The following is a 26,140-nucleotide window of genomic DNA, read 5'->3' as shown; positions in this document are numbered from 1 at the left end:
GGCCTGCAATTTTCTTTTCTTGTAGTATATTTGCCTGTCTGGTGTGAGGGTAATGCTAGACATATAAAATGAGTTTGGAAGTATTCCCTTTTCAATTTTTTTTGGAAGAATTTGAGAAGGATTGGTATTAGTTCTTCTTTCAGTGCTTGGGATAATTCAGCAGTGAAGGCATCAGGTCCTGGGCTTTTCTTTGATGGGAGATTTTTTACTACTGACTCAGTTCCTTACTCATTATTGGTCTGTTTAGATTTTATATTTCCTCATGACTCAGTCTTAGTAGGTGAAGTATATCTAGAAATGTATCTATTACTTCCAGATTATCAGTTTGTTGGCATATAATTGTTGGTATTAGTCTGTTATGATCCTTTGTATTTCCATGATATCAGTTGTTAACCTCTCCTCTTTCATTTTTTATTTTTCGAATTTGAGTCTTCTCTCTTTTTTCTTAGTCTAAGGGTTCATCTATTTTGTTTATCTTTTCAAAAAAATCAAGTCTTAGTTTTAATGATATTTTCTATTTTTTTAAGTCCCCTATTTCATGTATTTCTCCTCTGATCTTTATTCTTTGCTTCTTTCTAGAAGAACGTTGGGCTTAGTTCTCCTCTTTCTAGATCCTCAAGGCATAAATTTAGATTGCCTATTTGAGATCTTTATTCTTTTTTTAATGTAGGTGTTTATTGCTATAACCTTCCTTCTCAGAACTGCTTTGGCTGCATCTCTTAAGTTTTGGTACATTGTATGTCTATTTTTGTTTCAATATTTTAACTTCCCTTTTAATTTTTTCTTTGACCTAGTTGTTGTTCAGGGGAATATTGTTTAATTTCCATGTACTTGTGAATTTTCTAAAATTATTCTTTTCTTTTTTTAAGTTTTGTGTCCTACTTTTTAAATTGTACTTTAGGTTCTGGGGTACATGTGCCGATCATGCAGGATTGTTGCATAGGTACATACATAGCAATGTGGTTTGCTGCCTCCATCCCTCCGTCACCTATATCTGGCATTTCTCCCCATGTTATCCCTCCCCAACTTCCCCATCCCCCACTATCCCTCTCCTAATCCCCCCAACAGACCCCAGTGTGTGATGCTCCCCTCCCTGTATCCATGTGTTCATTGTTCAACACCAGCCTATGAATGAGAACATGCAGTACTTGATTTTCTGTTCTTGTGTCAGTTTTCTGAAAATGATAGTTTCCTGATTCATCCATGTCCCTACAAAGGACACAAACTCATTATTTTTTATGGCTGCATAGTATTCCAAGTATTCCATGGTGTACATGTGCCACATTTTCCTTGTCCACTCTATCACCGATGGGCATTTGGGTTGGTTCCAGGTCTTTGCTATTTTAAACAGTGCCACAGTGAACATACCTGTGCACATGTGCATGTGTCTTTATAATATAATGGTTTATAATCCATTGGGTATATAAGCAGTAATGGGATTGCTAGGTCAAATGGAATTTTTATTTCTAGGTCCTTGAGGAATCACCACACTGTCTTCCACAATGGTTGAACTAATTTACACTCCCACCAACAGTGTAAAAGTGTTCCTATTTCTCCACATCCTTTCCAGCATCTGTTCTCTTTAGATGTTTTAATGATCTCCATTCTAACTGGCGTGAGACAGTATCTCACTGTGGTTTTGATTTGCATCCCTCTAATGACCAGTGATGATGATCATTTTTTCATATGTTTGTTGGCCTCATATATGTCTTCTTTTGTAAAGTGTCTGTTCATATCCTTCACCTACTTTTGAATGGGTTTGTTTGTTTTTTTCTTGTAAATCTGTTTTAGTTCTTTGTAGATTCTGGATATAAGTCCTTTGTCAGATGGGTAGATTGCAAACATTTTTTGCTATTCTGCTAGTTGCCAGTTCACTCTAATGATTGTTTCTTTTGCTGTGCAGAAGCTCTGGAGTTTAATTAGGTTCAATTTGTCTATTTTGGCTTTTGTTGCCAATGCTTTTGGTGTTTTAGTCATGCACTCCTTGCCTATGCCTATGTCCTGAATGGTTTTGCCTAGGTTTTCTTCTAGGGTTTTTATGGTGTTAGATCTTATGTTTAAATCTTTAATCCACCTGGAGTTAATTTTAGTGTAAGGTGTGAGGAAGGGGTCCAGTTTCTGCTTTCTGCACATGGCTAGCCAGTTTTCCCAACACCAATCCCTGTTTAATCAGGGAATCCTTTCCCTACTGCTTGTTTCTGTCAGGTGTGCCAAAGATCAGATGATTGTAGATGTGTGGCATTGCCTCCAAGGCCTCTATTCTGTTCCATTGGTGTATATCTCTATTTTGGTACCAGTACCATGCTGTTTTGATTACTGTAGCCTTGTAGTATAGTTTGAAGTCAGGTAGCGTGATGCCTCTAGCTTTGTTCTTTTTGCTTAGGATTTTCTTGGCTATGCGGGCTTTCTTTTGGTTCCATATGAAGTTTAAGGTGTTTTTTTGCAGTTCTGTGAAGAGGGTCATTTGTAGCTTGATGGGAATAGTGTTGAATCTATAAATTACTTTGGGCAGTATGGCCATTTTCATGATATTGATTCTTCTAACCATGAGCATGGAATGTTTTTCCATCTGTTTGGGTCCTCTCTTATTTCCTTGATCAGTGGTTTGTAGTTCTCCTTGAAGAAGTCCTTTATAACCTTTTTTAGTTGTATTCCTAGATATTTTATTCTCTTTGTAGCAATTGTGAATGACAGTTCATTCTTGATTTGGCTCTCTTTAAGTTTGATATTGGTGTATAGGAATGTTTGTGATTTCTGCACATTGATTTTGTTTCCTGAGACTTTGCTGAAGTTGCTTATCAGTTTCAGGAGATTTTGGGCTGAGACGATGGGGTCTTCTAAATATACAATTACAATCATGTTGTCTGCAAATAGAGACAATTTGATTTCCTCCTATCTTAACTGAATACCCTTTATTTCTTTTTCTTGCCTGATTACCCTGGCTAGACCTTCCAATACTATACTGAATAGGAGTGGTGAGAGAGGGCATCCTTGTCTAGTGCGAGATTTCAAAGAGAATGCTTCCAGTTTTTGCCCATTCAGTATGATATTGGCTGTGGGTTTGTCATAAATAGCTTTTATTATTTTGAGATACTTCCTGTTGATACCTAGTTCATTCAGAGTTTTTAGCATAAAGGGCTGTTGAATTTTGTTGAAGGCCTTCTCTGCATCTATTGAGATAATCATGTGGTTTTTGTCCTTGGTTCTGTTCATGTGATGGATGACATTTATAGACTTGCATATGTTGAACCAGCCTTGTATCCCCAGGACGAAGCCTGCTTGATTGTGATGGGTAAGCTTTTTGATGTGCTGTTGCAATCGGCTTGCCAGTATTTTATTGAAGATTTTTGCATCTATGTTCATCATGGATATTGGCCTGAAGTTTTCTTTTCTTGTTGAGTCTCTGCCGGGTTTTGGTATTAGGATGATGTTAGTCTCATAAAATGACTTGGGAAGGATTCCCTCTTGGGATTGTTTGGAATAGTTTCAGAAGGAGTGGGACCAGCTCCTTTTTGTATGTCTGGTAGAATTCAGCTGTGAACCCATCTGGACTTTGGCTTTTTTTGCTTGGTAAGCTATTAATTTCTGCCTCAACTTCAGCCCTTGTTGTTGGTCTATTCAGGCTTTTAACTTCTTCCTGGTTTAGGCTTGAGACAGTGCACATGTCCAAGAATTTATCCATTTCTTCCAGGTTTACTGGTTTATGTGCATAGAGTTGTTTGTAGTAATCTCCCAAAATTACTCTTTTTTTTTTCTTTCTAGTTTCATACTATTGTGGTTGGGAAAGATACTCAATATAATTTTTCTTTTTAAATTTGGATGAACTTCCCAGTTTCATCCATAGAGCTCTCACATTTCCTGTCACTTTTTTTTTTTTATAATAGAATGATTTATTTTTTAAGAGAAATAAGACAGGTGATAATGAGTATCTACCCATACATTGAAAAAACATGAGAAGCTTTGACATATACTTCATCAAAATTTTAACAGCATTCCAATACTTAACTTTCACATCTAACTCATATTAATATAACTGGTTGAAAGAATGTAGATTATATTTTAGTCCTTAATACATTTTAAATGTCTTACTTATAGATTGATTTCCTTTATTTTATTTTCCTACTTCTCTATTGAAATTTTTATTTCAGCAATTCTTTTTAATTTCAATACCTCTTCTTTATTCTCTAATTTCTTTTTATATAGCATCCTGTTCTTAATTTATTAATATGATATATTTGTGATAGAAGTTAATGTTTTGTTTTTCTTACATTCTCTTTAATTCACTAAATTATTTCTGTTCCCTCCCTTCAAGGTGAGGTGTTCCCTTTTGGTTTGTTTGCCAGTGTGCTTTTGTTATAATCTTTGCTATTCTCTTTCACATTGCAAACTTTTATTTGATGATCTTTGATGTCCCAGTAGTATTTGGCAACAGAAGAGATGTCTCTGCTCATATAGCTAACCTGAGCTTGTTGATTGGTGGGCTGTGATTTAGGTAGATTAGGTAAAGTAGGTCATTTTGAGGAGTTACTTCAAAATGTCAGTATGCAACAGCTTTCCTCTGGAGATATTCAGCTTCTTTAGAAGAGCAACCCTGCTGTTTTTCCAGGAGAGTATACATCTGGCTGAAGACAGTTCACATATTGAGCAGTCTCTGGAGTCTTGACTACTCTGTACACAGTCTTTTGCTTCATTCTCTATTGTATGTAGCTCTTCTGAACACTGAATTTCTCCAGAGTTATATCTTACTGCAGTTTGATAAATTGGTTATTATACCCTCCATTTATGTTTGTTCTTCTATAGATGTGTTAATATCTCTTGTCTGACTGATATCCCTTGTCCAGCTCACCTGGTACTTGTGGTTTTATACCTGTTTTATTCCTTTACTCTCATTTCATCAGAATCTTTAGAGGAAGCAGTGATAAAAACATGTCATTGATCATCAAAACTCCGCAGTTCATCTATTTTCTAGAGTGCAATTACAGGGTAGACATTTATCTTCCTTTAAAAATGAGGTTTTATTTCCACATCTTTCTTTCCTCTTTTATAATGTTTCCTCTCACATTTTATCTAATGCCTGCTCATAACAGAGATCACAAATAAAATTTAAAATCAGTTATATTATTTTAAAACTGTTTTGTGCTCACCCATTCTAGCTTTATGAAGCAAAAAGGTTTAATATGTCTCTTTAATTGAAGAAAAAAGAAACCAAGTTATTATTAAATTCTGATATTTTCACTTCCAATGTACCTCAAATTTTTTTCTGTTGATCTCCCTATTAGTTACTCCACATAACTAATATTTAGCAGTGCAGACAAAGCATAGCACCTGCATATTAGAGATCCATTTTTATGCATTCCATATGTTTTTTCAATTCTCATAATATGCTTCTTGAGATTAACTTAAAATAGATTGACCATAGAGAGAGACTAAAAAGGAAGACTGAGATCACTATCTTTGCAAGAGAGTTTTATAATATTGTTTGTTCTCTCTTTTTAAAATTTTAGCACTTTTTAAATGGAGAAATAGTCATCATTTTTGACATCTAGCTCTAGAGTTTCCAAAAATCTATTTGAGCCCTCTCTCTGTCTTCAGACCACTTCTACACCTCTTGCTGGCCATAAAAAAAATCTGTCTCGTTTTAAATAAAACACTCATGGAAGCCTTTTAAATATCTGAAAATAGCAATAATCATACCCCTGAGGCATTTGTCTCTTTTCTAGTATAGTAACCAAACTGGAACAGTGTACTCTAAACATGGGCCATCCAGTACATAATTAAAAGGGCTTATCACTTCAGTAGTTTTAGGTGATTCTTAACTCAGATCCAAATCAAATTGGGCTTTTCAAGAGTTGCACCACAAAGTAGGCTTGCATTGGATTTGCACTTTCTTCATATCCTAGCATTTTATTTTATTGTTTAACTTTTAATCCCAGATCTATTTTTGTACCTATGTGTAAAAATTTATATTTCATTTAGCAAATGCTAATATTTTAATTTAAGCTTGCCTTTTCACATTTAGAAATCCTTTTTGATTCCTAATTCGGAAAATACTCATTCCCCAACCAATATTCGTTAATACCAACTTATAAATTTGGGTCTTCTACCTTACATGTCTTAAGTGGAGTCATTAATAACAACATTGGAAAGAGCAGGGTCAAAGACAAAGTCCTGTAGTGTATCCCCAGGGACCTCCATTCAGTTTGATGTCTGTCAGTCTATCAGTCTATTTATTTATTTATCTCTTTAGAGACAGAGTCTCTCTCTGTTTCCCAGGCTGGAGTGCAGTGACGCAATCACGGCTCACTGCAACCTCTGCTTCCTGGGTTCAAGTGATTCTCCTCTTGTCACAGCCTCCTGAGTAACGTGCCACCATACCCAGATATTTTTTTTGGATTTTTGTAGAGATAGAGTTTCACCATGTTGGCCAGGCTGGTCTTGAACTCCTAACTTCAAGTGATCTGCCTGCCTTGGCCTCCCAAAGTGTTGGGATTACAGGTGTGAGCCACCACACCTGGAAGCATCAGTCAATTCTATCTGATTTGAATTGGTTAACCACGTACATCAGCCTAGTTGCACTATTTTTTTTCAACTGCTTCCTTTTCTTTCTTTCTTTCTTTTTCTTTCTTTCTTTCTTTCTTCTTTCTTTCTTTCTCTTTCTTTCTTTCATTCTCTCTCTCTCTCTCTCTCTCTCTCTCTCTCTCTCTCTTTCTTGAGAGTGTCTCATTCTGTCACCTAGGCTGGAGTGAAGTGATGCCATCTTGGCTCACTGCAGTCAGGACCTCCCGAGCTCAGATGATCCTCCCACTTCAGCCTCCTGATTAGCTAGGACTACAAGTATGTGTAACCATGCCTAGATAATTATTAATTTTTCTTTTTTGTAGAGATGGAGTTTTATCGTGTTGCCCAGGCTGGTCTCAGATTCCAGAGCTAAAGCAATTGCCTGCTTTGTGAGCCACCACATCCAACCTGCTTCCTTTTCTTCATGGAGACATAATTTTTTAAAAGTTAGTCAAAAGTTTTATTAAAATCTATGATGTTTTCTAGTCCAGTACTTCAGTAAACTTTTGATAAATGCTCATGAGGTTAGTTTGACATAATTTCTTATTAGTGAACTCAAGCTGCATATAACCGATTGCTGCTAACTGCTCCTAAAATACCTATCTGTTTAATAATATATTTTAGGGATCTTTCAGTTTAATATGTCAGAGTAAGAATATCTTTGTTCACTTTTCCTCTCTGGAACCAACCAAAAACAATAGGATGAGAACTAAAAAAAGAAAATTCTATCTTTGATGAAACTTAAAAGCTTTTATAACCTTAATCTCAAAAAGTAAGGGCTCCAAAGTACAGTGAAAATCAGATCAAGGTGAAGATGACACTGAGGATACCTGCTACTCTAGATTTTAGGTCAAGGATAGTGTCCCAAAAGTGTGTGGCATGACCTGATGAAGGAAAGAAACAATCCCTGTTTTGAAATAAAATCAGTTTTCAAGCTGGTAGTGAGAACATCCTAGAACTCTGACTACCACATGGGGCAGAGAAGATGGATTGGAAAATTAAAGCATATAACACTATGCACACATTCACCTGCACAAGCACACACACACAAAAACCCACAAAAACATATACACAGACACCTGTATCAACATAAAGGGATTTCCTGTGAACAAGAGAAACTACTTACTAGTCAGAAGCAGAATCACAACTACAGGGAAAAGTACTCACAAGAGATTATATGACAGCAAATGATGTTCAAACTACTCTCTACTACTTTTTCTCAGCTACTCATGACTATCCTGCTTACTCTCTCAGTTACTCCCCAAAATGATACCTCCATACATAAAAAGGGTAGTAAAAAACTTCTCTAACACAACCTCAACTAATAATTGAAGACAAATTATCATGGTACTAATACAAACTTTATTGCAAATGGAAGAATATGACCAATAAAGGATTTGTGAAGAACACACAAAAAAAGAGAACACCTGAAAAATAAGTCAACAAAGATGATAAAATAAATGTAAAGAAAATAATACTGCCATACAAATGAAGGTGAATAGGGATTGCTAAAAATGGTCAGGGACAGGGAAGATACGCTTGATAAAACTGAGCAAAAATGAAATGAAAAATAACAGTGAAAAAGCATTAGAGAAGAAATTGTGAATATGAGAAATAAAAAAGTTCTGTGATATGTATAGTCTGTGCTGCTGGAGGAAAAATAGAACAAATAAAAGGTTTTTAGGAAAGCTTTCTTGAATCATAGGGGGCCATGAATCTATAGTCATAAAGGGTAATATGGTGTCTAATGAATAAAGTACATAATTTGACCAGAATATATCCTTGTAAAATTACTCGACTTCCTAAATACAAAACTACAATAATGTGGGCTTCTTGATCGTAAAAAAAATCCCCTATGTTGTAAAAAATTCTCAAGCTGGGCTTTAGATTTCTGGATAGCAATATTCAATGCCAGAATAGAGTATTGCAAGCAATGTCTTCACGGAGTCATCAGAAAAAAGAGAATGTGACCCATGGATTGTACAATAGCCCAACTATTATTCAAGTATAAACACAATAGACAGATGATGTTATACATTTGAAAAGAAGAAAATATGGTTCTCATGAGACCATCTTAAAGAAACTTCTAGAAGATAGTTAAATGATGAGATCACACAGACACATAGAGGGAAACAACACATACTGGAGCCTTTGGGAAGGTTGGGGGAAGAAGGAGGGAGAGGATCTTTAAAAATAATGAATGGATACTATGCTTAATACTTGGGTGTTAAATAATGTGTACAGCGTACAGCAAACCCCCATGACACAAGTTCACCATGTAACAAACCTGAACATGTACCCCTGAATTTAAAACAAAAGTTAAAAAAAAAAAGAATTGATGTAACTATACAATGAATAGAAACAACAGATAAAAAGGACTATTTTAAGAAAAGAACTAATTTAAATACAGAACTATGACTAAACAATTATAGGATTTACAATTGCATCGAAGGATGTAAGTGTTATAAAACTTAATAATGCAGAAATTGTAGTATAGCAAACAGAAGTTAGTCGATGACAGGAACTGATAGAAGGAGTGGTAGGAGTGAGCCTGTACTGATTTCCTTATATTCGTAGTGGGTGAGGGGCTATCAGATCCTGTTCCTAGCTGATAAACCAAGTTATAGAGAAATATATTTTAAGGGCACAAAGGTAACAACTAGATTAAGCACAATAACGCCAACCAAAAAATTCTTATTGTAAATTAAGGAAGTAAAACTATACTTATTTCTTCATAATTTACATCACAGAGTTAATATATTTTATCTAAATAAGTAGTTAAAATTATTCACAAATTTTGCCAACTCTCCAATCTATACTCTATACAATACACATTTTCTCCTAATTTGAAAAAATCATTATCATTTTTCTTCTCTATGATTATTTGAATGATTCCAAGATGGTCCTGAGATCTCATTTGCTAGTTCGTCTTAGCATATTTGGATTATCTTCACCTAGATCTAGCAACCTGAACTTATTTAAAGCAGCCAGGGACAACAATCTTGATTTAACTGTATTCATATTTTATTCCTATCAATTCAGCTGGTTTAGTGTTTTTAATCTTTCTTCTTCGTTCTCATCAATCCACCAATCCAATTGATATTTATTCATCTTTTACTGTGAGTTAGATGCCATGCAAGGATGTTGGCTAGCTAGAAATAAGATGGAGACAAACCCCTGCCCTCAAGATGTTCACAGTCTAGTGAGAGGAAGACACAAACTAATACAAATAAATTATTTTAATATCAGGGCACCCATGCCTCAAGAAAAGATAAATCTGTGAATGATTCAAGGAAGGCCCTATGGAGAAAGTAGCATTTCAGTTGGGTCCTGAAGAAGAGTAGGTCTTTAGCAGGCAGGGGAAAAACAAAGAGCAGCCCGGATACAGAGTACAAAATAAGCAAACACAGAAGGAAAGATTATCATTTTGTTTTGATATAATTTGAACATACTAGAAAGAGGAGCAGAAGTGGCCCTAGAGATTGTTTTCTGTGTTGAAGATAGAGTTCAACCCTCTGGGTGACTTTGTAAGTACAAATGAGTCCCCCTTGAATCTAGCAGCATCACATTTAGGCTTGATCCTTCACAAGACATCAACCCTCCATGAAACATGTCCTCTTTTCTTTCCCCTTGGATTACATGCCAGGTTGCCAAGAAGCACTCCAGTTGAGAATTGGATTGATGACCCCAGTGAATAGCACATAGCCCTGCCCAGTTCCTGCAGGCTATAGGCTGCCCACTCCTGGTCCCAATACAGGTCTCTCAGGGGGTGCTTCTCAGTTCCTCTTTTGCTGCATCTCACCTTCATCTCCAGGGCCTCTGGAACCTTCTTGCCTTCCCATGCCCAACTTCGCTTGGTGAAATAGTTGACGGTGGCAAATTCAATCAGTGCAGAAAATACAAAGGCATAACAGACGGCTATGAACCAGTCCATGGCCGTCGCATATGCCACTTTAGGTAAAGAATTTCTGGCACTGATACTCAAAGTGGTCATGGTAAGCACAGTGGTGACACCTGAGGAGAGAAAAGATAAGAACCAGTTGCAACTGGAAAACATTGAGAGCTTATTCATTGAAATTACTGATTTCCTATTTGAAAGAAGAAGATTTGCCCCACTCAGAATGGTCCCTTTAAAATAATAATAATAATTAAAAATCAGACAATCAAATCTGATGGGCCCAACTAGTAACCAGCCCATCCCAACTGGCAGAGGAATAGGCATCTGCAATGGAGTACTTTTAATTGTTGTCCTCTAGCTTCTGCTTAAACATTTCTGTTGAGGATCAAGTAGTCCATTTTACTGTAAGAGAGCATTTTAATTATACAAAACTAGCTTATAAGCTGAAACCTGCCTTCTTTTAGCTACTGGCCCACAGACCAATCTTCGAGTTTCTTCTGTGGTCATGCAAGAAAAAAGAAAAAAAAAATCTCCTTACTTGCCAGAACAGGCCTTCAGAGACCTGAAAAGGGCTATGGTTTCTGGCAAAACTACTCATATTCAAAATGAACATGGAGATTCATGTTCACCTCATGAATTCCTTTTCTTGTTCACTTCCTTCCCTATCCTTGCAATTTTCTTCTGAATAGCCCGGCACTGAGCCCAAGACTCAGGACATGGTCTGAATTCAGTAGGATGATTACTTCCTTAATTTTGGACACTTTTCTGATAATGCAGCAAACTATTGTGGAAAGTGGTTCTGTAACTGCATCACACCCTAGGTCCCTATTGGACAATGAAAACTATCTCAAAATCTGTTTCTTGTGAGTTTTTGCCAAATACAAGCTTGTCTTTAGATCAATTAATTCTTTTGGTGGAGGAGTGTTATTCTAAATTCAAGAATTTATTTACCTTTAAATTCTACTTTATGTTTTTTCCTAATATTTTCATATTTTAGATATGCATGTGAGATATATATACATATATATAAATTGTGATTAATGGTATAAACTTTAGAGTCAGAATGAACTAGTTTGAAACTTGGGCAATCTCACTTACTAGTAATATTACCTTAAAATAAGATGTTCTACCCCAGACAGCCTCAGTTTTATCATGTGTAAAAGGGGAGTGATAACACCAGATAATACAGATATTTGTTGGAACTATGCATATATATAAAATATGTCTGATATGCTATAGACTCTCTCTCTCTCTCTCTCTCTCTCTCTCTATATATATATATATATATATATATATATATATATATAATGTGTCTGATATGCTATAGACTCTATCTATATATAGACATAAATAGCTTCTATAATTAACATACCTATTATTTTTACTGTTCTTAGAACAATAATGTCATAATTATATAGTTAATCATAGTAGTATAAGTATAATCACATTGTTAACAATATAACATAATAATTTTACAATTGCTAGTAATGTTATTCTAGTCTCAATGACTACTATACTAGAAGTTAGATGTTCTGAGTACTGCCACTTACTTGCTTTGTATCTTAGGGAATTTCTTTATTCTCTCTGTGCCTCCATTTTGCTCATTTATGAATATTCCCTACTGTCTCTGTCCCCCAGGATTTTGATAAAGCAGTAGATGTATAAAGTCATTCAACCTTGAGGAAGGGGAAATGGTCAGACTGTCTTTCTGAGTGCTGGCATGGTGAAGAGGATGGAGAAAGTGAGGTCAAGTGGGGCATGGAATGAAGTCAGAATCGGTTGAAAGATGCTACATACGAAAGCAAACAGAGAAGGCACTGCCTCCATTAACTTTACCCAAAGGGTCAGCCATGTGTGCTATCCCTATGGGGTTTCCTCTTCTATCTTGGTCTGCTGTAGCACCTTACTTACATATTTTCTATATAAATAAAAATCCAGACTGGAAAAGACTGAGTACAGTTTCACCAGAAATATCCTAAAGGAGTACCTTTGCACAAACTAGGCAGAGAGTCATCAAGGCTGATGAGCCAAAACGCATTTTAAGCCATGTAAGGAATCAGCCACATAACTAATACTTATTAACAAACTATCTGAATCTGTAACCTGGTAATCTGTGAGAATGGATTCAGGTTTTGGAAACCTTTAGATCATACTGAGCAAGGAGTTACTTAATGGGAGAAACAAGCTACCTCATTAATGGTTAGTAGCAAATGCAGTTGTCCACTCATACATTCATAGAAGTGTGCTACTAGTGCTTAGATGAAGAGAACTGCATTGTGACATAAGTGTTTCTGTGCCATGTCTCAGTAGAGATTTTTAGAGCTCTAGTCTCTAGGGCTTAATTAAAACTGTCAACTTAAAGAAAGCTCTTAGCTAGTCAGAGCTGGTAGGGCCCTCAATCAAGCCTTTGGTACACTTCATGGATGGACAAAGAGATTCTTGGCATTTTAAAAGATATTCAGCCTGTCACCAGTGCTTCTCTTTCAAGACTAGAAAACATTTCTGAAAAGGCTCAGGTAGAACTTACTGTCCTCCCTCGTCTCCTTTGAGCACTTCTAGTGCACTTACTTCATGACATGTGTCTCTTATACCAAACCACATCTGTGATGAGTGGAAAGGACTTTAATTCTCAGGAACAGCCAACTAGTCCACTGTACCACATTTGCTCCCATCAGAGTTAGTATTGTACTTTTCTTACAGTAACTATTAAATATATTATTATTATTAATGTAGCTCTTATTGTCTTCTTTTCTCCAGCATTACTGTCTGCTTTGTGCCTTATACAGAGTTAGGTCTTCAGGATAAAAAATTTAGATATTTCAGACCATAGCATTCAAAATGATTACCCATTCTGCCCCTACGAGATAAACAGAATCAATCACATTTCATATATCTGTTTACCTCAGACATCAAACACCACTACAAGGGCAAGGCTATTTGTTAATTCACTTTCAGTCAGTCTCAATTCTGTTTCACAAAGTCCCATCTAATCCTATCACCCACACGATTATAAATTCTTTATTGCAAACTCTTCTTACTGTCTAATTCTGCTACTCTATGACTGGGGAGTCTATATTCTCAACCTGTTATCTGAATGTGTATCCCCCTTTTGGTCTTAACTGAAACCTCACTCTCCTCTTGAATACACTGTTTTGGTTCTCAAAATGTGGTTGATAATTCAGAATCAAGAGCTCCAGAGGTGCAATCCATATTTTCTTTGATGTCTACTTCTTAGAGCATTACAGGACCACAGTGTAGTAACCAGTGCTCTTTTGAGATGTCTACCATCTGGTGACACTCCTTTCTGCCCTTTTCGTAAGTATCATCTGTAGAATACTCCCACGTCCCCAAAGATTCCTTTGTGCCCATACCATCCTCTCCTTCATCTTGGGTAACCACCGATGTGCTTTCATTTGCTATGGATTAGATTTTTCTCTTAAAGTTTCGTATAAATATTTTACAGTATGTACTCACTTGTGTCTGGCTTCTTCCACTCAGCATAGTATTTTTAGGTTCATCCATGTTGTTGCATCTATCTGTGGTTTGTTCCTGTTAATTTCACAGTAGGCTTCCATTGTATTGATATTACCTAATTTGTTTATTCATTCACCCAGTAATGGATATTTGGATTGTTTCTAGTATTCAACTATTGTGAATAAAAATACTGGTATGATTTACGTGTAAGTCTGTATGAATATATGCTTTCATTTATCTTGGCAAATACCTAAAGAATGGAACTACAAGATTATATAGTAAGCATATGTTTAACTTTATATGGCATTGCCAAACTGTTTTCTAAAGTAATTTTACCATTTAACATTCCCAGCAGATGTATGAGAGTTTCAGTCAGCATGCATCCTTGACTTAAAAAAAAATAATAATAACATTAAGTCAGGCACAGTGGCTCACGCCTGTAATCCCAGCACTTTGGGAGGCAGAGGTGGGTGGATCACAAGATCAGGAGTTCCAGAGCAGTCTGGCCAAAATGGTGAAACCCTGTCTCAACTAAAAATACAAAAATTAGCTGGGCATGGTGGTGAGCACCTGTAGTCCCAGCTACTCAGGAGGCTGAGGTAGGAGAATTGCTTGAACCCAGGAGGTAGAGATTGCAGTGAGCCAAGCTCCTGCCACTGCAGACTCTGTCTCAAAAAATAAAAATAAAAATAAAAATAACTGATACTTTCACAGTTTTCTCTGATAGTGAAAGTCCTTGAAGCATTTTATCTCCATATATCCCCATCTCAATGTATAAATATTACATTATGTTCTAGTATTTTATTTAAAATTTATTGGTCAAGTCACTGTTACCATTTCATACATTCAGTGTTTATTTTAGCCATTCTAGTATTTAAAATGATGTCTCCATGAGGTTTTAATTTACATTTCTCTAATTAAAAAAATGATGTTAAAGATCCTTTCACATGATTATGGGCATTTCTTTATATTCTTTGGTGAAGAATCTGTTCACATCTTTTGCCTGTTTAAAAATTTGGATTCTTCATCTTTTTATTATTGAATTTTAGGAGAGTTGTATATTTTCAGAATATATAAATATTTCAAAATATATTTTGTTAGGTCTGCACAGATATAGTATGCTTTATCTCAGGCTATGGCTTGCCATTTCATTTTCTTGATGTTATCCTTTGATGAGCAGAGATTTTTAATTTTGATGAAGTCCAATTTATTAGTTATTTTCTTTATTGTTATGTTTTTGTGAACTAAGGAAGTTCTGCTTCCTAAAGGATGCAAAAATATTACCTTGTATTTTCTTCTAAGAATCATAATTTCAGCTTTTATATTTAAATCCATGATCAATCTCAAATTAATTCTCCACAGTGCCATCTTTATCATAAATCAAGTGTCCATTTATATGGCTGTATTTTAGGCTTTCTTATTTTCTTTAAAAATCTTTTGAGACAGAGTCTCACTCTGCCATCCAGGCTGGGGTGCAGTGGCATGATCATGGCTCATGGCAGCCTCAACCTTCCAGGCCCAAGCAATCCTGTCACCTCAGCCCCCCGAGTAGCTTGGACCACAGGGATGTGGCACCACAACTGACTAATTTAAAAAAAAAAATTAAGATGAGGTCTCCCTATGTTGCCCAGGCTAGTCTTGAATTCCTGGGCTCACCACTTCAGCCTCTCAAAGTGCTATGATTACAGGCATGAGCTGCCACTCCTGGTCTCTCTACTTTGTTCTTTTTTAGGATATATTGGCTATTCTTGCTTTTTGTTCTTACATAAAAATTTTGTAATCACTTTTTATATTAACATTTTAACTTGCAGGTTCTCATATAAGTGCAATTAGTGTAAATACCAATTCTAAATTAATATGAGGCCAAGTTTGAATTAAAAAATGAATTATCAAGGAATCCCATATTTCACACTAAGTCTAGGCCCAAAGAAACATGCTTCTTTATTGTCCTCTGCACTGATAAATATATTTTTCTAGTACTCTCTTGCATTGAAAGCATAACTCTTCAATGATATTGAATTTATGGGAAGTGTCCTTATATTAATTTCCTTTGGCTTATGTAACAAATTATCACATACAACTAAATGTCTTCTTACAATTCTTGATGCTAGAAGTCTGAAATTAGTTTCACTGGTCCAGTGTCAAGGTGTCAGCAGGGTGACACTCCCTCTGGAGGCTCTAAAGGAATAATCTATTACCTTTTTCAGCTTCTAGAGCTGTATGACAGATTCCTTCACTCATGGTCCCCTTTCTCTTTCTTCAAAGCCAACAGCAGAGCATGTTTAAATCTTTCGTCCTTCTGTCATCACACTGCTTTCTCCTCCATAGTCAAATCTCCTTCTGCCTTATTCTATAAGGATACTGTGATCGCATTTAGGCCTCATTCCAGATAATACAGAATAATCTCTCTATCTCCAAATCTTTTAGTTAATCACGGCTGCAAAGTTATTTTTGCTGTATAGGTCACACTCACAAGTTCCAGGGACTAGAATATGGGTATGTTTGGAGACCATTATTCTGCCTACCACAATCTTAATTGTAAATGTCTTTCTTATATAAATTCAAAAGTCAAACTCTTGTTTACCAATACCAGGAGTCCATCAGCATATCTTCCTTCCACAACAGTATCAGTTAATATCATTAACACTCAAGTTTTCCGTTTGTCCTTTCATTTGGGCCCCTGAGTATTTCCTTTAATTTCTTAAACTCAGGACTTTGCGACCAGCCTGACCAACATGGTGAAACCCTGTCTCTATTAAAAATACACACACACAAAATAGCCAGGCGTGGTGGTGGGTGCCTGTAATCCCAGCTACTTGGAAGGCTGAGGCAGGAGAATCGCTTGAATCCAAGAGGCAATGGCTACAGTGAGTCAAGAACACACCGCTGCAGTTCAGCCTGGGTGACAGGAGTGAAATTGTCTCAAAGAACAAGCAAACAAACAAACAAACAAAAGAATGGTTTCTGTTTCACCTAGCTTTTCTAGGATTTTATAAAGGAAGCTTTTTCAGGGTATCTAGTTGGCTGTATTTCCCAAAGTGAGCATATTTAATCGACTCTCATACAACTTCTGCTCCCTCCACTTCACTAGAACTGTTCTTTTCAAGATCACTAACAGCCAAGTATATCACAATACCCAACGGACAGTTTCTGCCTGCAGTTCATGTAAACTCAGTACAATTCAACCCACATGAGTATTCTCTGCTTTTTGAAATACTTTATTTATTTGACTTCCATGATATCACATTTGATTATTCTTTCTTTTTCCTACTTTACAGATCATTCTTTCTCTTTCTCCACTGCTATCTTCTACTATACCTGACCTACAATGCTACTTCTTCCTAAAATACAATTTACTTTTTATTTCACTACCTGGTAAAACTTCAGGATATTGGTAGAAACACCTTCTGTGTGGATATCAAGTACACTCAAGTATATGCCTCACAGGTACCATCGCCATGGAGGCAGTTTAGTAGCTGAAAAAAATATTTATCTCCTACAGTGGGAAAAATAGGCAGGAAATGTTTTATATGTTTTAAGTCTGTGAGGAAAAGTGCTAATGATATGCAAATGTATTCCTTGATATAGGTATACTCATGATGAAGAAAATGCCTTTGATTGTGGGTACTATTAAGAAATTATTTAAACCTTGTGTGGCCTTTACAGAATATCAGATAATTCACACTTTCAAAAAGACTAGAGAAGAAGCAGAAAAAACAGACACTCACACAAAAAGGTGGATCTTAACAAAGCCCCCAATCCAATACTCTGTTTACAGCTTGGTTCCTAACCCTTTAAATTCTCCACTCTGTGCACTAAATTCCTCTCTTTTTCACTAAAGGATAATTCCCTCTCCAGTTTTTGGGGCAAGCAGGACTGAGACAGGAGCATTTCAGTATCTTACTGGTTAAATATTCTTCTTATTCTAACTTCCTCCTTAAGACTTCAGTTGTCTAAAGCTCCATGGTCTGATGATTCAGTAGCTACTGTTAAGCTCAGGCATTTCTCCCATTCTCTCCAGGAATCATTCTTCCACCTTTCTCACCTCTACTGTGACTCTCTATGATAAAACTTTCCCTTACGCTCCATAAATTATCACTCACCAAATACTGTGCGGGCAGGAACAGACTCTCTGTTGAGCCAGAACGACACTTGTGACAGAATGACAGTCATGATACATGGCAAGTAGGTCTGGATCACAAAGTAGCCAATTTTTCGCTTGAGATGGAAGTGGGTTGTCATGACAACATATTCTCCTAGAGAGAGAGTAAAATTAGGCAGTATGTAGCTACATAACCATTGTTAAATTAAGTTGGGCCCCAATTCAATTCACAAATCTCCTTAATCTTATATTCAAGACAAGGTATTCCAGCACCTCCCAAGTTCATGTAACCAGAGCCCTTTAATAATCACAAAACCGTGTGTTTTTTTGTGTGTGAAAAAACAATGCTATCAGTGTACCAATACAGCTTGCTCAAAACAATTTTGAGACAAGTTCATTCAAGTACATTAATGTTCTCATTTAAATAATAATAAAAATAATAATCTACAGCAATTGTTGTGTGATAGGCACTCATTTAGCACTTTAACATTATAAGATATTTAATTTTCACAAGAACCCTGTGAGGTAGGTACTATTGTTATCCTCATTTTATAGGTGAAGACACTAAGGCAAGGAGAGATGGAGCAACTTGCATTAAGGTTACCCAGCTAGTAAGCAGTAAAGCCCAAGGTCAACTCCAGGTAGGTTGTCCATAGTTTATGCTTTTTAACTATTATGCTCTGCTGTTCTAATGGACTTACCTGGTTAGAACCAAAAGTTCACATAGCAGAATGTGAGTTACTGTACATTATCCCACTTCTAAAATAAGAGTGAGCACTTATTGTGCTTTTACTGTGTGCCAAAATATTTTCTGAGTGTTTGTGGAGTGTTAACTTCATATCCTCCTAAAAGCTCTATGAGATGGGTACTAATAATTACCCCATGTTGTTAAATCCATTAGTCAATTCTCCCTCTTAGTGGATTTGTCAGCAGCACTTTAAGCAGTTGATCCTTCATCCCTCTTGTAATCACTCTCTTCACAGAACCTCTATGCCATGATGCTTTTCTGGTTTCTCCTACTTCACAGACCACTCCTCCAAAGTCTCCTTTGCTGACCTTTTAATTTTTAAACATTTGAGGATGTCAAAACTGTACTTGTACTTCTTTTTTGTCTCACTCAGACACTGGCCATTCTCATCCAGCCTGTGCCTTTAATACCTTAAACTCTAATAACTACCCAATGTTTATCTTCTACCTGGGCTTCCTACTTGTTATGGGTTGAACAAAGATATGCTGAAGCGCTAGCCCCTGTTACTTCAGACTGTGGCCTTGTTTGGAAATGGTGTTATTGTGAATGTAGTTAGTTAAGATGAGGTCATGCAGTACTGGAGTAGGGTGGGCCCCTCATCCAACACAACTGGGGGCCTGATAAGACAGGAGAGCACCGTGTGAAAACACAGACACGCAGGGAGAAGGCCATGTGACAACACCAGGCAGAGATTGCAGTGGTGCAGCTGCGAGCCAAGGAACACCAAGGATTGCAGCCACCATCAGAAGCTAGGGAGAGACAAGGGACAGCTTCTCCCCTCAGAATCTCTAGAAAGACATAGCCCTGCTGAGCTTTGATTTGAGACTTCTAGAGTTAAGAAATGTAAGACACATTTCTGTTAGGTTACAGTTTGTGGTACTTTATTACAGGAGCCTTAAGGTTCTCTACTCAACTCTAAGATTTATATATCAGAAATCACTACTTTGGAATCTAATAAGCATCTTGACTTAACATGGTTTTCACTTTCCCCATCCCACCCTCCCATTCAAAATGTCTCACCTAAGAGACTTTCCACCCCACCATGTTCTCTTACTCTCTTTCACTTGCTCTCTCTTCCTCCTTCTCTCACTATCTCTCTCACACACGTAACACACACACAAAATCAATCAGTCAGCCAACTCTTCCAGTTCTTTCTCCAAAAAATATCCATAATTTGACCACTTCTCACCACATCTACTGCTACCACCCTGGTCTAAGTTGCCATCAGGTCTCACCTAGAGAACTGTAATAGCTTTCTAACTGGTCTCCTTGCTCTGTCCTTGACCCCTCTTCAATGCATTCATAGTACAGCTGCCATAAATGATCTTATTAAAACATAAGTCATATCTTGTCTGTCTTCTGTTCAAGACTGTCCAATGGTTTACCATCTCTCAAAGAGTAGAAGCCAGAGTCTCCAAAATAGTCCCCAAAGACCCTTGCAATCTGACTACTCTAACAGCACTCTTATCAGAGCTTCTTATTTTTCACCTCTCTTCCTCCACCCACATTTGGTTTTGGCAGGATTCCCAATTAAGGCAATTTCCCACTTTTCTACTCTACCCACTCCCTTGTACCTAAACCTAGGAAGCACCATCTGGTCATCCAAGCCTCCATATGCAATCCATAGTATGTATTCACTTCTTAGCTTGTTTGTGTGAACACAAAAAATACAAGTAGGCTTATTTTTAATTTAGCAAATTAAAAATTACAACTTTGGAGTTCCTATCTCTTTTCTTTCTCTCTTTTTTCGATCTTTTCTTTTTTTGTTTTATCTTCTGTGTATGTCCACATCTACTTTTTTCTGTCCTTTCCCTTTCCTTCACTCACTCTCCCCACTGAGAAGTTATTGGGGATTTCTTTTTCATGAGATTTGGACTTTGATTAGCTTAGGCAATTTTCCCTCTTTACCATCTTAGTCTCACATTTCCAAATTCTACTTATTAATGTTAACTCTGATGATGTAAAATATTTAATATACAAAACATGTAATAAATATTCATAATTACATTTCGTGGATCTAAAAGGCAAAGCAAATGGACTTTTCAAAAGATTATCAAATTAACCATTTGTTTTGAATAACTGACTCAAAACAGTTGAACACATTGATTTTCCTCAATCCTCTCCTTTTCTATACTTCGTTCTCTTTCTGTCTTGGTTTCTCTCTTCTGAAGAGGTGAAAGGAATTCTCTTTAGTAAGAACTGACATCTTTTGATAAGTTGGGAAGATTTCTCTTGTTTCTGTCCTTGTATTGCAGACTATCTGGGTCCAGAGTGAAATTGTCAAAGGAACAATGGAAAGACATTTTTGTATATTTACAGGTATTCACAACTTATATCATTTCTATGGTTGGAACTTACAAGTGGACTTTTAGAAAGCTTAGCAAATTATTATTATGTCAATTAACTGAATTAGTTTTCTTAAACACAGTCTGATATTTTTATCTCCATATATCTTCTTCCCTGCCAAAGAGAGAACCAAAGCTTTAATCAAATTGGAAGATTTTAACAATTCCCTCCATCCCACTTCCACCCTTGTGTCCCAGCTTATTAAGCTCATTATGTACCATCTGTGTTGTGTGTGTTGTATGTGAAATATTCAAGGGTACAATATAAAACATACAATGCATACGTACTCACAATTCACTTATTATCTATGTATCAGAAATGCAGAACAGTTTAGCTAAATAATGCTTTACATAACTGAATATATTTTCCTAAAGTACATTTGTTAGAGCATCTCCCTCCTTGCCCCTATTGCTGAGTTTCTCTGTCTTTCTTGTTATGAAGCATGACTCTTTAAGTGCTTTGGGGGAATTTTCTCCTGCCTTTTCACTCCAGCCTATTAAACTCCATCTGTGTTCAATGTGAAGTATTTGAGGATACAGTGTAAAACACATTCACAGCTTAGCTAGTTTCTAAGGTTTTGAAACACACAAGAGGGTTTTTTAGCTTGGCAAATTAACTCATCATAAAAAGTAAGTGGATATATTTTCTTAAATTCATCTTGGGTATTTTTCCATCTCTCTATTCCTTGTCCTTTATCTTGCCTTCTGTTTTCTTTTTTTTTAATCTCCATCTCTCTGATTTTTCTTTATGTCTTATTTTATGCATTATCTTTACTTACCTATGCCATACCTTTAAAGAAATAATATATGCAATGATAATAATAATAAAACTGTCATTCTAAAAGTAATCAAATTTCTAGGAAAGATTGAAAAATAAGGATCATACAGCCAAACTATCTTTTTAGAAAATTAATGTAATAATTTCCCAAATTAGGGGAAGATGTCAACAACTAGACACAGACTTTGAGGAATTTCATTCATTTATTTAATACATGTTTGAAGCTGGAGCAAAGAACAGATGGCCACTGCTTGAAGCTACTTTATACTGAGGACTGACAGCATTTGCAGAGAAAGCCAGCCATACCAATCAGAACAACCATGGATTGTAGGTACTTTCTCTGGCCCAGATTTCCATTCATGCTAGACCCTACATGGAAGAGTGTAGACAGAATTTAGAAAAAAATGCACATAATTTATGGTCACAATAAAAACAATACACATATATGTGAGGTAATAATATTTATATGGTTCCTAAATCAATAGGTATAAAAGTAAGTGCAGAAAAACGTCTCTCCCACATCTGTCCCCAAATTACTCATTTCACGTCTCCTTCCTTTAGGTAAACACAATTAAAAGCCCCTTGTGTATCTTCCTAGAAATACTGTGTGTGTGTGTGTGTGTGTGTGTGTGTGTGTGTATACATAGTTTGAAAACATTTATCTATAGTAATTAAACTAATGTGATACATATAAAAATAGACAATGAAAAAGAATAATAAATACTAACACAGACTTAAATGTTTGCATGTGTACTTGTGTGCACACATGTGAATTTAGTATATGATAAAAGCAGCATCTCATATCAATGAGGAAACACTAGATTATCCACTAATGGATATTGGTACATTTGGTTACCTCATAGTGCAAACCAAAAATAAAACTCCAGATATATTCAAGATGTAAATTTTACAAATAGAAATAATGCAGTTCCTAAAAAATGTAGGTAAAATGTTGGAAGGATGTCCTTCATATAGCAAACTGAGCACCAACATTTACCTCCTCTTTCTCTTAAGACTTCCTCAAGTGCTAGTGAAGACAATAAAATAGAATAAACAAACCCATAAGAAAGAAAACAACAGGAAAGAATGAATGAAAGAGCTCAAGAGAATTTTGGAATTCAGAAAGTGCTGATGGAGAAAGCAGGCATCAGTATAGATGGGAAGCAGCAGCAGGAGCTCAGCTTACAAGGGAGGTCCCTGCTGGCAACACCCAGAGAGGACACAGACCTGGAGGCTGCAGGGACAAAGGGAGAGGGTCTCAAGAATGGGAATGGAAAACAGGGACATTAATTACAGATCTCAACCTGGGAAATTACAAGCCCTACTTCCATAGGCACAATGACTGTATCAAGATGTTTACTCTCCTGGTCAAAATAAAGATAACCAGTGCCTTTTTCTAAAATACACTGAAGGGTCTTCCTATAGAAAACTAGGGAAATTTAAGTGAGTGGTAGGTCCTTAAAGGAGAAATTGTAGTCCCAAATGTCCCTTGCTGGTTTTGAGCTTTTTAAATCAATCTACAGAGAAAGTATTGAAAGCTTAATTAGGGATATAGAATTGTATTAGTTTCCTATTGATTGGTACTTTATCAAATTACCCCACATTTGTTGGCTTAAAACAGCACAAATTTATACTCTTATACTTCTGAAGGTCAGAAGTCTAAAGTGGGTCTCAGGGTCCTAAAATCAGGATGTGGGTGAGGCTGCATTAATTTCTGGTGACTCTAGGGAAGAATAGATTTTCTTGTCTTTTTTGGCTTCTCTAGATAATCCACATTTCTGGGCTTCTTGTAAAATATCTTCTATTCATTTTCTTTTTTACTCTGGTCTTCCTGCCTCTCCTTATAAGGACACTCATGGTTACATTATGCCCACTTGAATAATTCAGAATAATCTCTTTATTCTGAAATCAACTGATTAGGAACATTAATCCCCACTTTCCATGTAACCTAACATGTTCACAGGTTCTAGGGAATAGGATGTGGACATCTTTTGGGGGACCACTATTCTCCCTACCACAAGAACTAAGTGCAAATTTTAATCTGTTTTTACAATGAAAGCAAACTTTTAGCTGGCAGAAGTTGGGAGAAAGAAAGGAGGATATGAGGACAGAAGGGTTGATAGAATAAATATAGCTAAGTATTTGATCTAGCTATCAAGACTTGGAGGAAAGGAAAGGTAGGAACAATGGAAGTGAGATAACTACTCATATACTTTAGAGTAGGGAATCGATATTTCATCTCTAAAGGTGAAAAATAGCAGTATAAGCACATTATTTAGAAATGTAGAGGGAACCAACAGAAGTAAATCATAAATGGTTAAGATAGAAACTGCTCCTTTTCAGTATATACCTTTCTGTTATTTGATTTTCTTTTCTTTTCTCTCCTTCTTCCCTCCACCTGCCTTTCTTCCTTCCTTCCATCCTTCCTTCTCAATGAAAAGTAAAAAGGGAGTGGTCCATGTCGTTTTTATGTGTATAGATTCTGGAGCAAGTTTGCTGCCTTGTTTCCAAATGTTGCTCCACCACTTACCAACTGTGTGACTCTGAGAAAATTATTTAATCTGTCTGAGCCCTGATTTCCTTATCTATAAGCCTCAGATAATACCACCACCTACCCCAGACTGTTTTTCAAGGGTTAAATGAGTTAATACATGCCCACAGGTAAATTCTTGGCACATATTACATGCTCAAAAATTGAGCATGATTAATTCTACCACCATACCCATATATTACTTTGATAAACAATAAGAAAACAAGAATGACAGTATCTTGTTGCATTAGTTTTCTAGGGCTGCCATAACAAATTACCACGCTTTGCATTAGTTAAAACAAAACAAATGTATTCTTTCACATTTCTGAAGGCTGGAGTCTGATACTGAGGTGTCATCAGGACAGCATTCCCTCTGAAAACTGTAAGGAAATCCTTCTTTGTCTCTTCCTAGCTTCAGGTTGTTTTCTGGCAATCTTTGGTGTTCCTCAACTTATAGAAGCATCGCTCTAATCTCTGCCTTCATGTTCACATAGTGTTCTCCATGTGCACACATGCACCTGTGTGTCTCTATGTCCAAATTTCCCCTTTTTATAAAGACACCAGTCATATTGGATTAGGGCCCACTCTACTGCAGTATGACCTTATCTTAACTAATTACATCTGCAGTGACCCTGTTTCCAAATAAGGCCACATTCTGAGGTATTGTGGATTAGGACTTAAACATATCTTTTCAGGGGACACAATTCAACCCATAATACCTGTGTTGGCAAGGGTGAGGGAAAATTGGCATGTTCATACACTGATAATGGGAGTGTGAATTCTGTAACCTTTCAGAACAGCAGTTTGTCAATATGTATCAATTTTTTTAATGTGTCTACTTTCTGAAATAGCAATCTCAGTATCATTTCTGTATCCTAGGGAGATAATTACACAGGAGCAAAATGCTTTATGGAAAAGAAGGGTGTTTACAGTGTTGTTTATAGCATTAAAACACAGAATATATAGTAGATGATTGTTTAAACAGATTGTGATCTCTCTATATGAGGACATTATCCAAAATATACTATTTTACTGAGTTTCACAATGAAATGCTACAGTTCCAAGTGACAACACGGCATATCATCATTGTCACCTATGCTCTGGCATGGCAGGAGGGCTTTTCACTTTAACTGTTTTTTTAAGTAACCAAAATAAGTAATAATAAATGTGTGGTGTGTTCATTCTAATTGCTAACATATTTTACTAAATCTTGTGTGCAGTTTAAGTGGATTCTGTGCATTTATTGACACAAAAACACATTTATAATATAAAATGAAATAAAAATCAGCTTATAAATATCAGTACTATGGCCTTATTTACATAAAAAGATATTTATACCAAAAATGCAGATGGAACCATCTTTGATAACAAATGTAAAATAATCAGTTAATGTACCAATATCTTCTAAGATATTTCTAGATAGTGGAAACAAAAAGTATTTTAATTTCCAATATTTGCTCCTTTGTGTAGTTCTAATTTTCCTGTCATGAACATTATCGTCTGTGTGCTAAAGATAAGACCAACAGCAGTTTACGCAAATGAATTGGGAGTAGGGTCTGCTTGGGCAACCAAAAATTGGTCTCATGAGTTGATGCCAGGCCGGCAGTGCCCAGGATGGACGGGGAGGTGAGGAGAGTGAATGGATGCAGGGACTTCTCTTGCTTACTCTCTCCAAGGAGGAAATCCCTGCAGCTGCAAAGGCAGGCC

The 26,140-nt window shown here is 36.3% G+C and overlaps 1 protein-coding gene across 3 annotated transcripts in view; it reads right to left on the bottom strand.

Moving 5' to 3' along the window:
• Window positions 1-26,140, bottom strand: part of GABRA3 (gamma-aminobutyric acid type A receptor subunit alpha3) — a 271,576-nt gene that overhangs the window by 18,645 nt on the left and 226,791 nt on the right. For all 3 annotated transcript variants that reach the window (XM_074391423.1, XM_074391422.1, XM_003943407.4), the window contains 2 exons: window positions 18,034-18,186; window positions 10,361-10,572 (listed from right to left, as the gene is read on the bottom strand). In XM_074391423.1, coding sequence (XP_074247524.1) covers window positions 10,361-10,572; window positions 18,034-18,186 — 365 coding nt within the window. The remainder of the gene's footprint in view (window positions 1-10,360; window positions 10,573-18,033; window positions 18,187-26,140) is intronic.

This window comes from Saimiri boliviensis, chromosome X (genome assembly GCF_048565385.1).
Source record: "Saimiri boliviensis isolate mSaiBol1 chromosome X, mSaiBol1.pri, whole genome shotgun sequence".
Classification (NCBI taxonomy): Eukaryota; Metazoa; Chordata; class Mammalia; order Primates; family Cebidae; genus Saimiri; species Saimiri boliviensis.
Note: the sequence above shows the minus strand (reverse complement) of the source record. Positions and strands in the feature narration are given on the sequence as shown.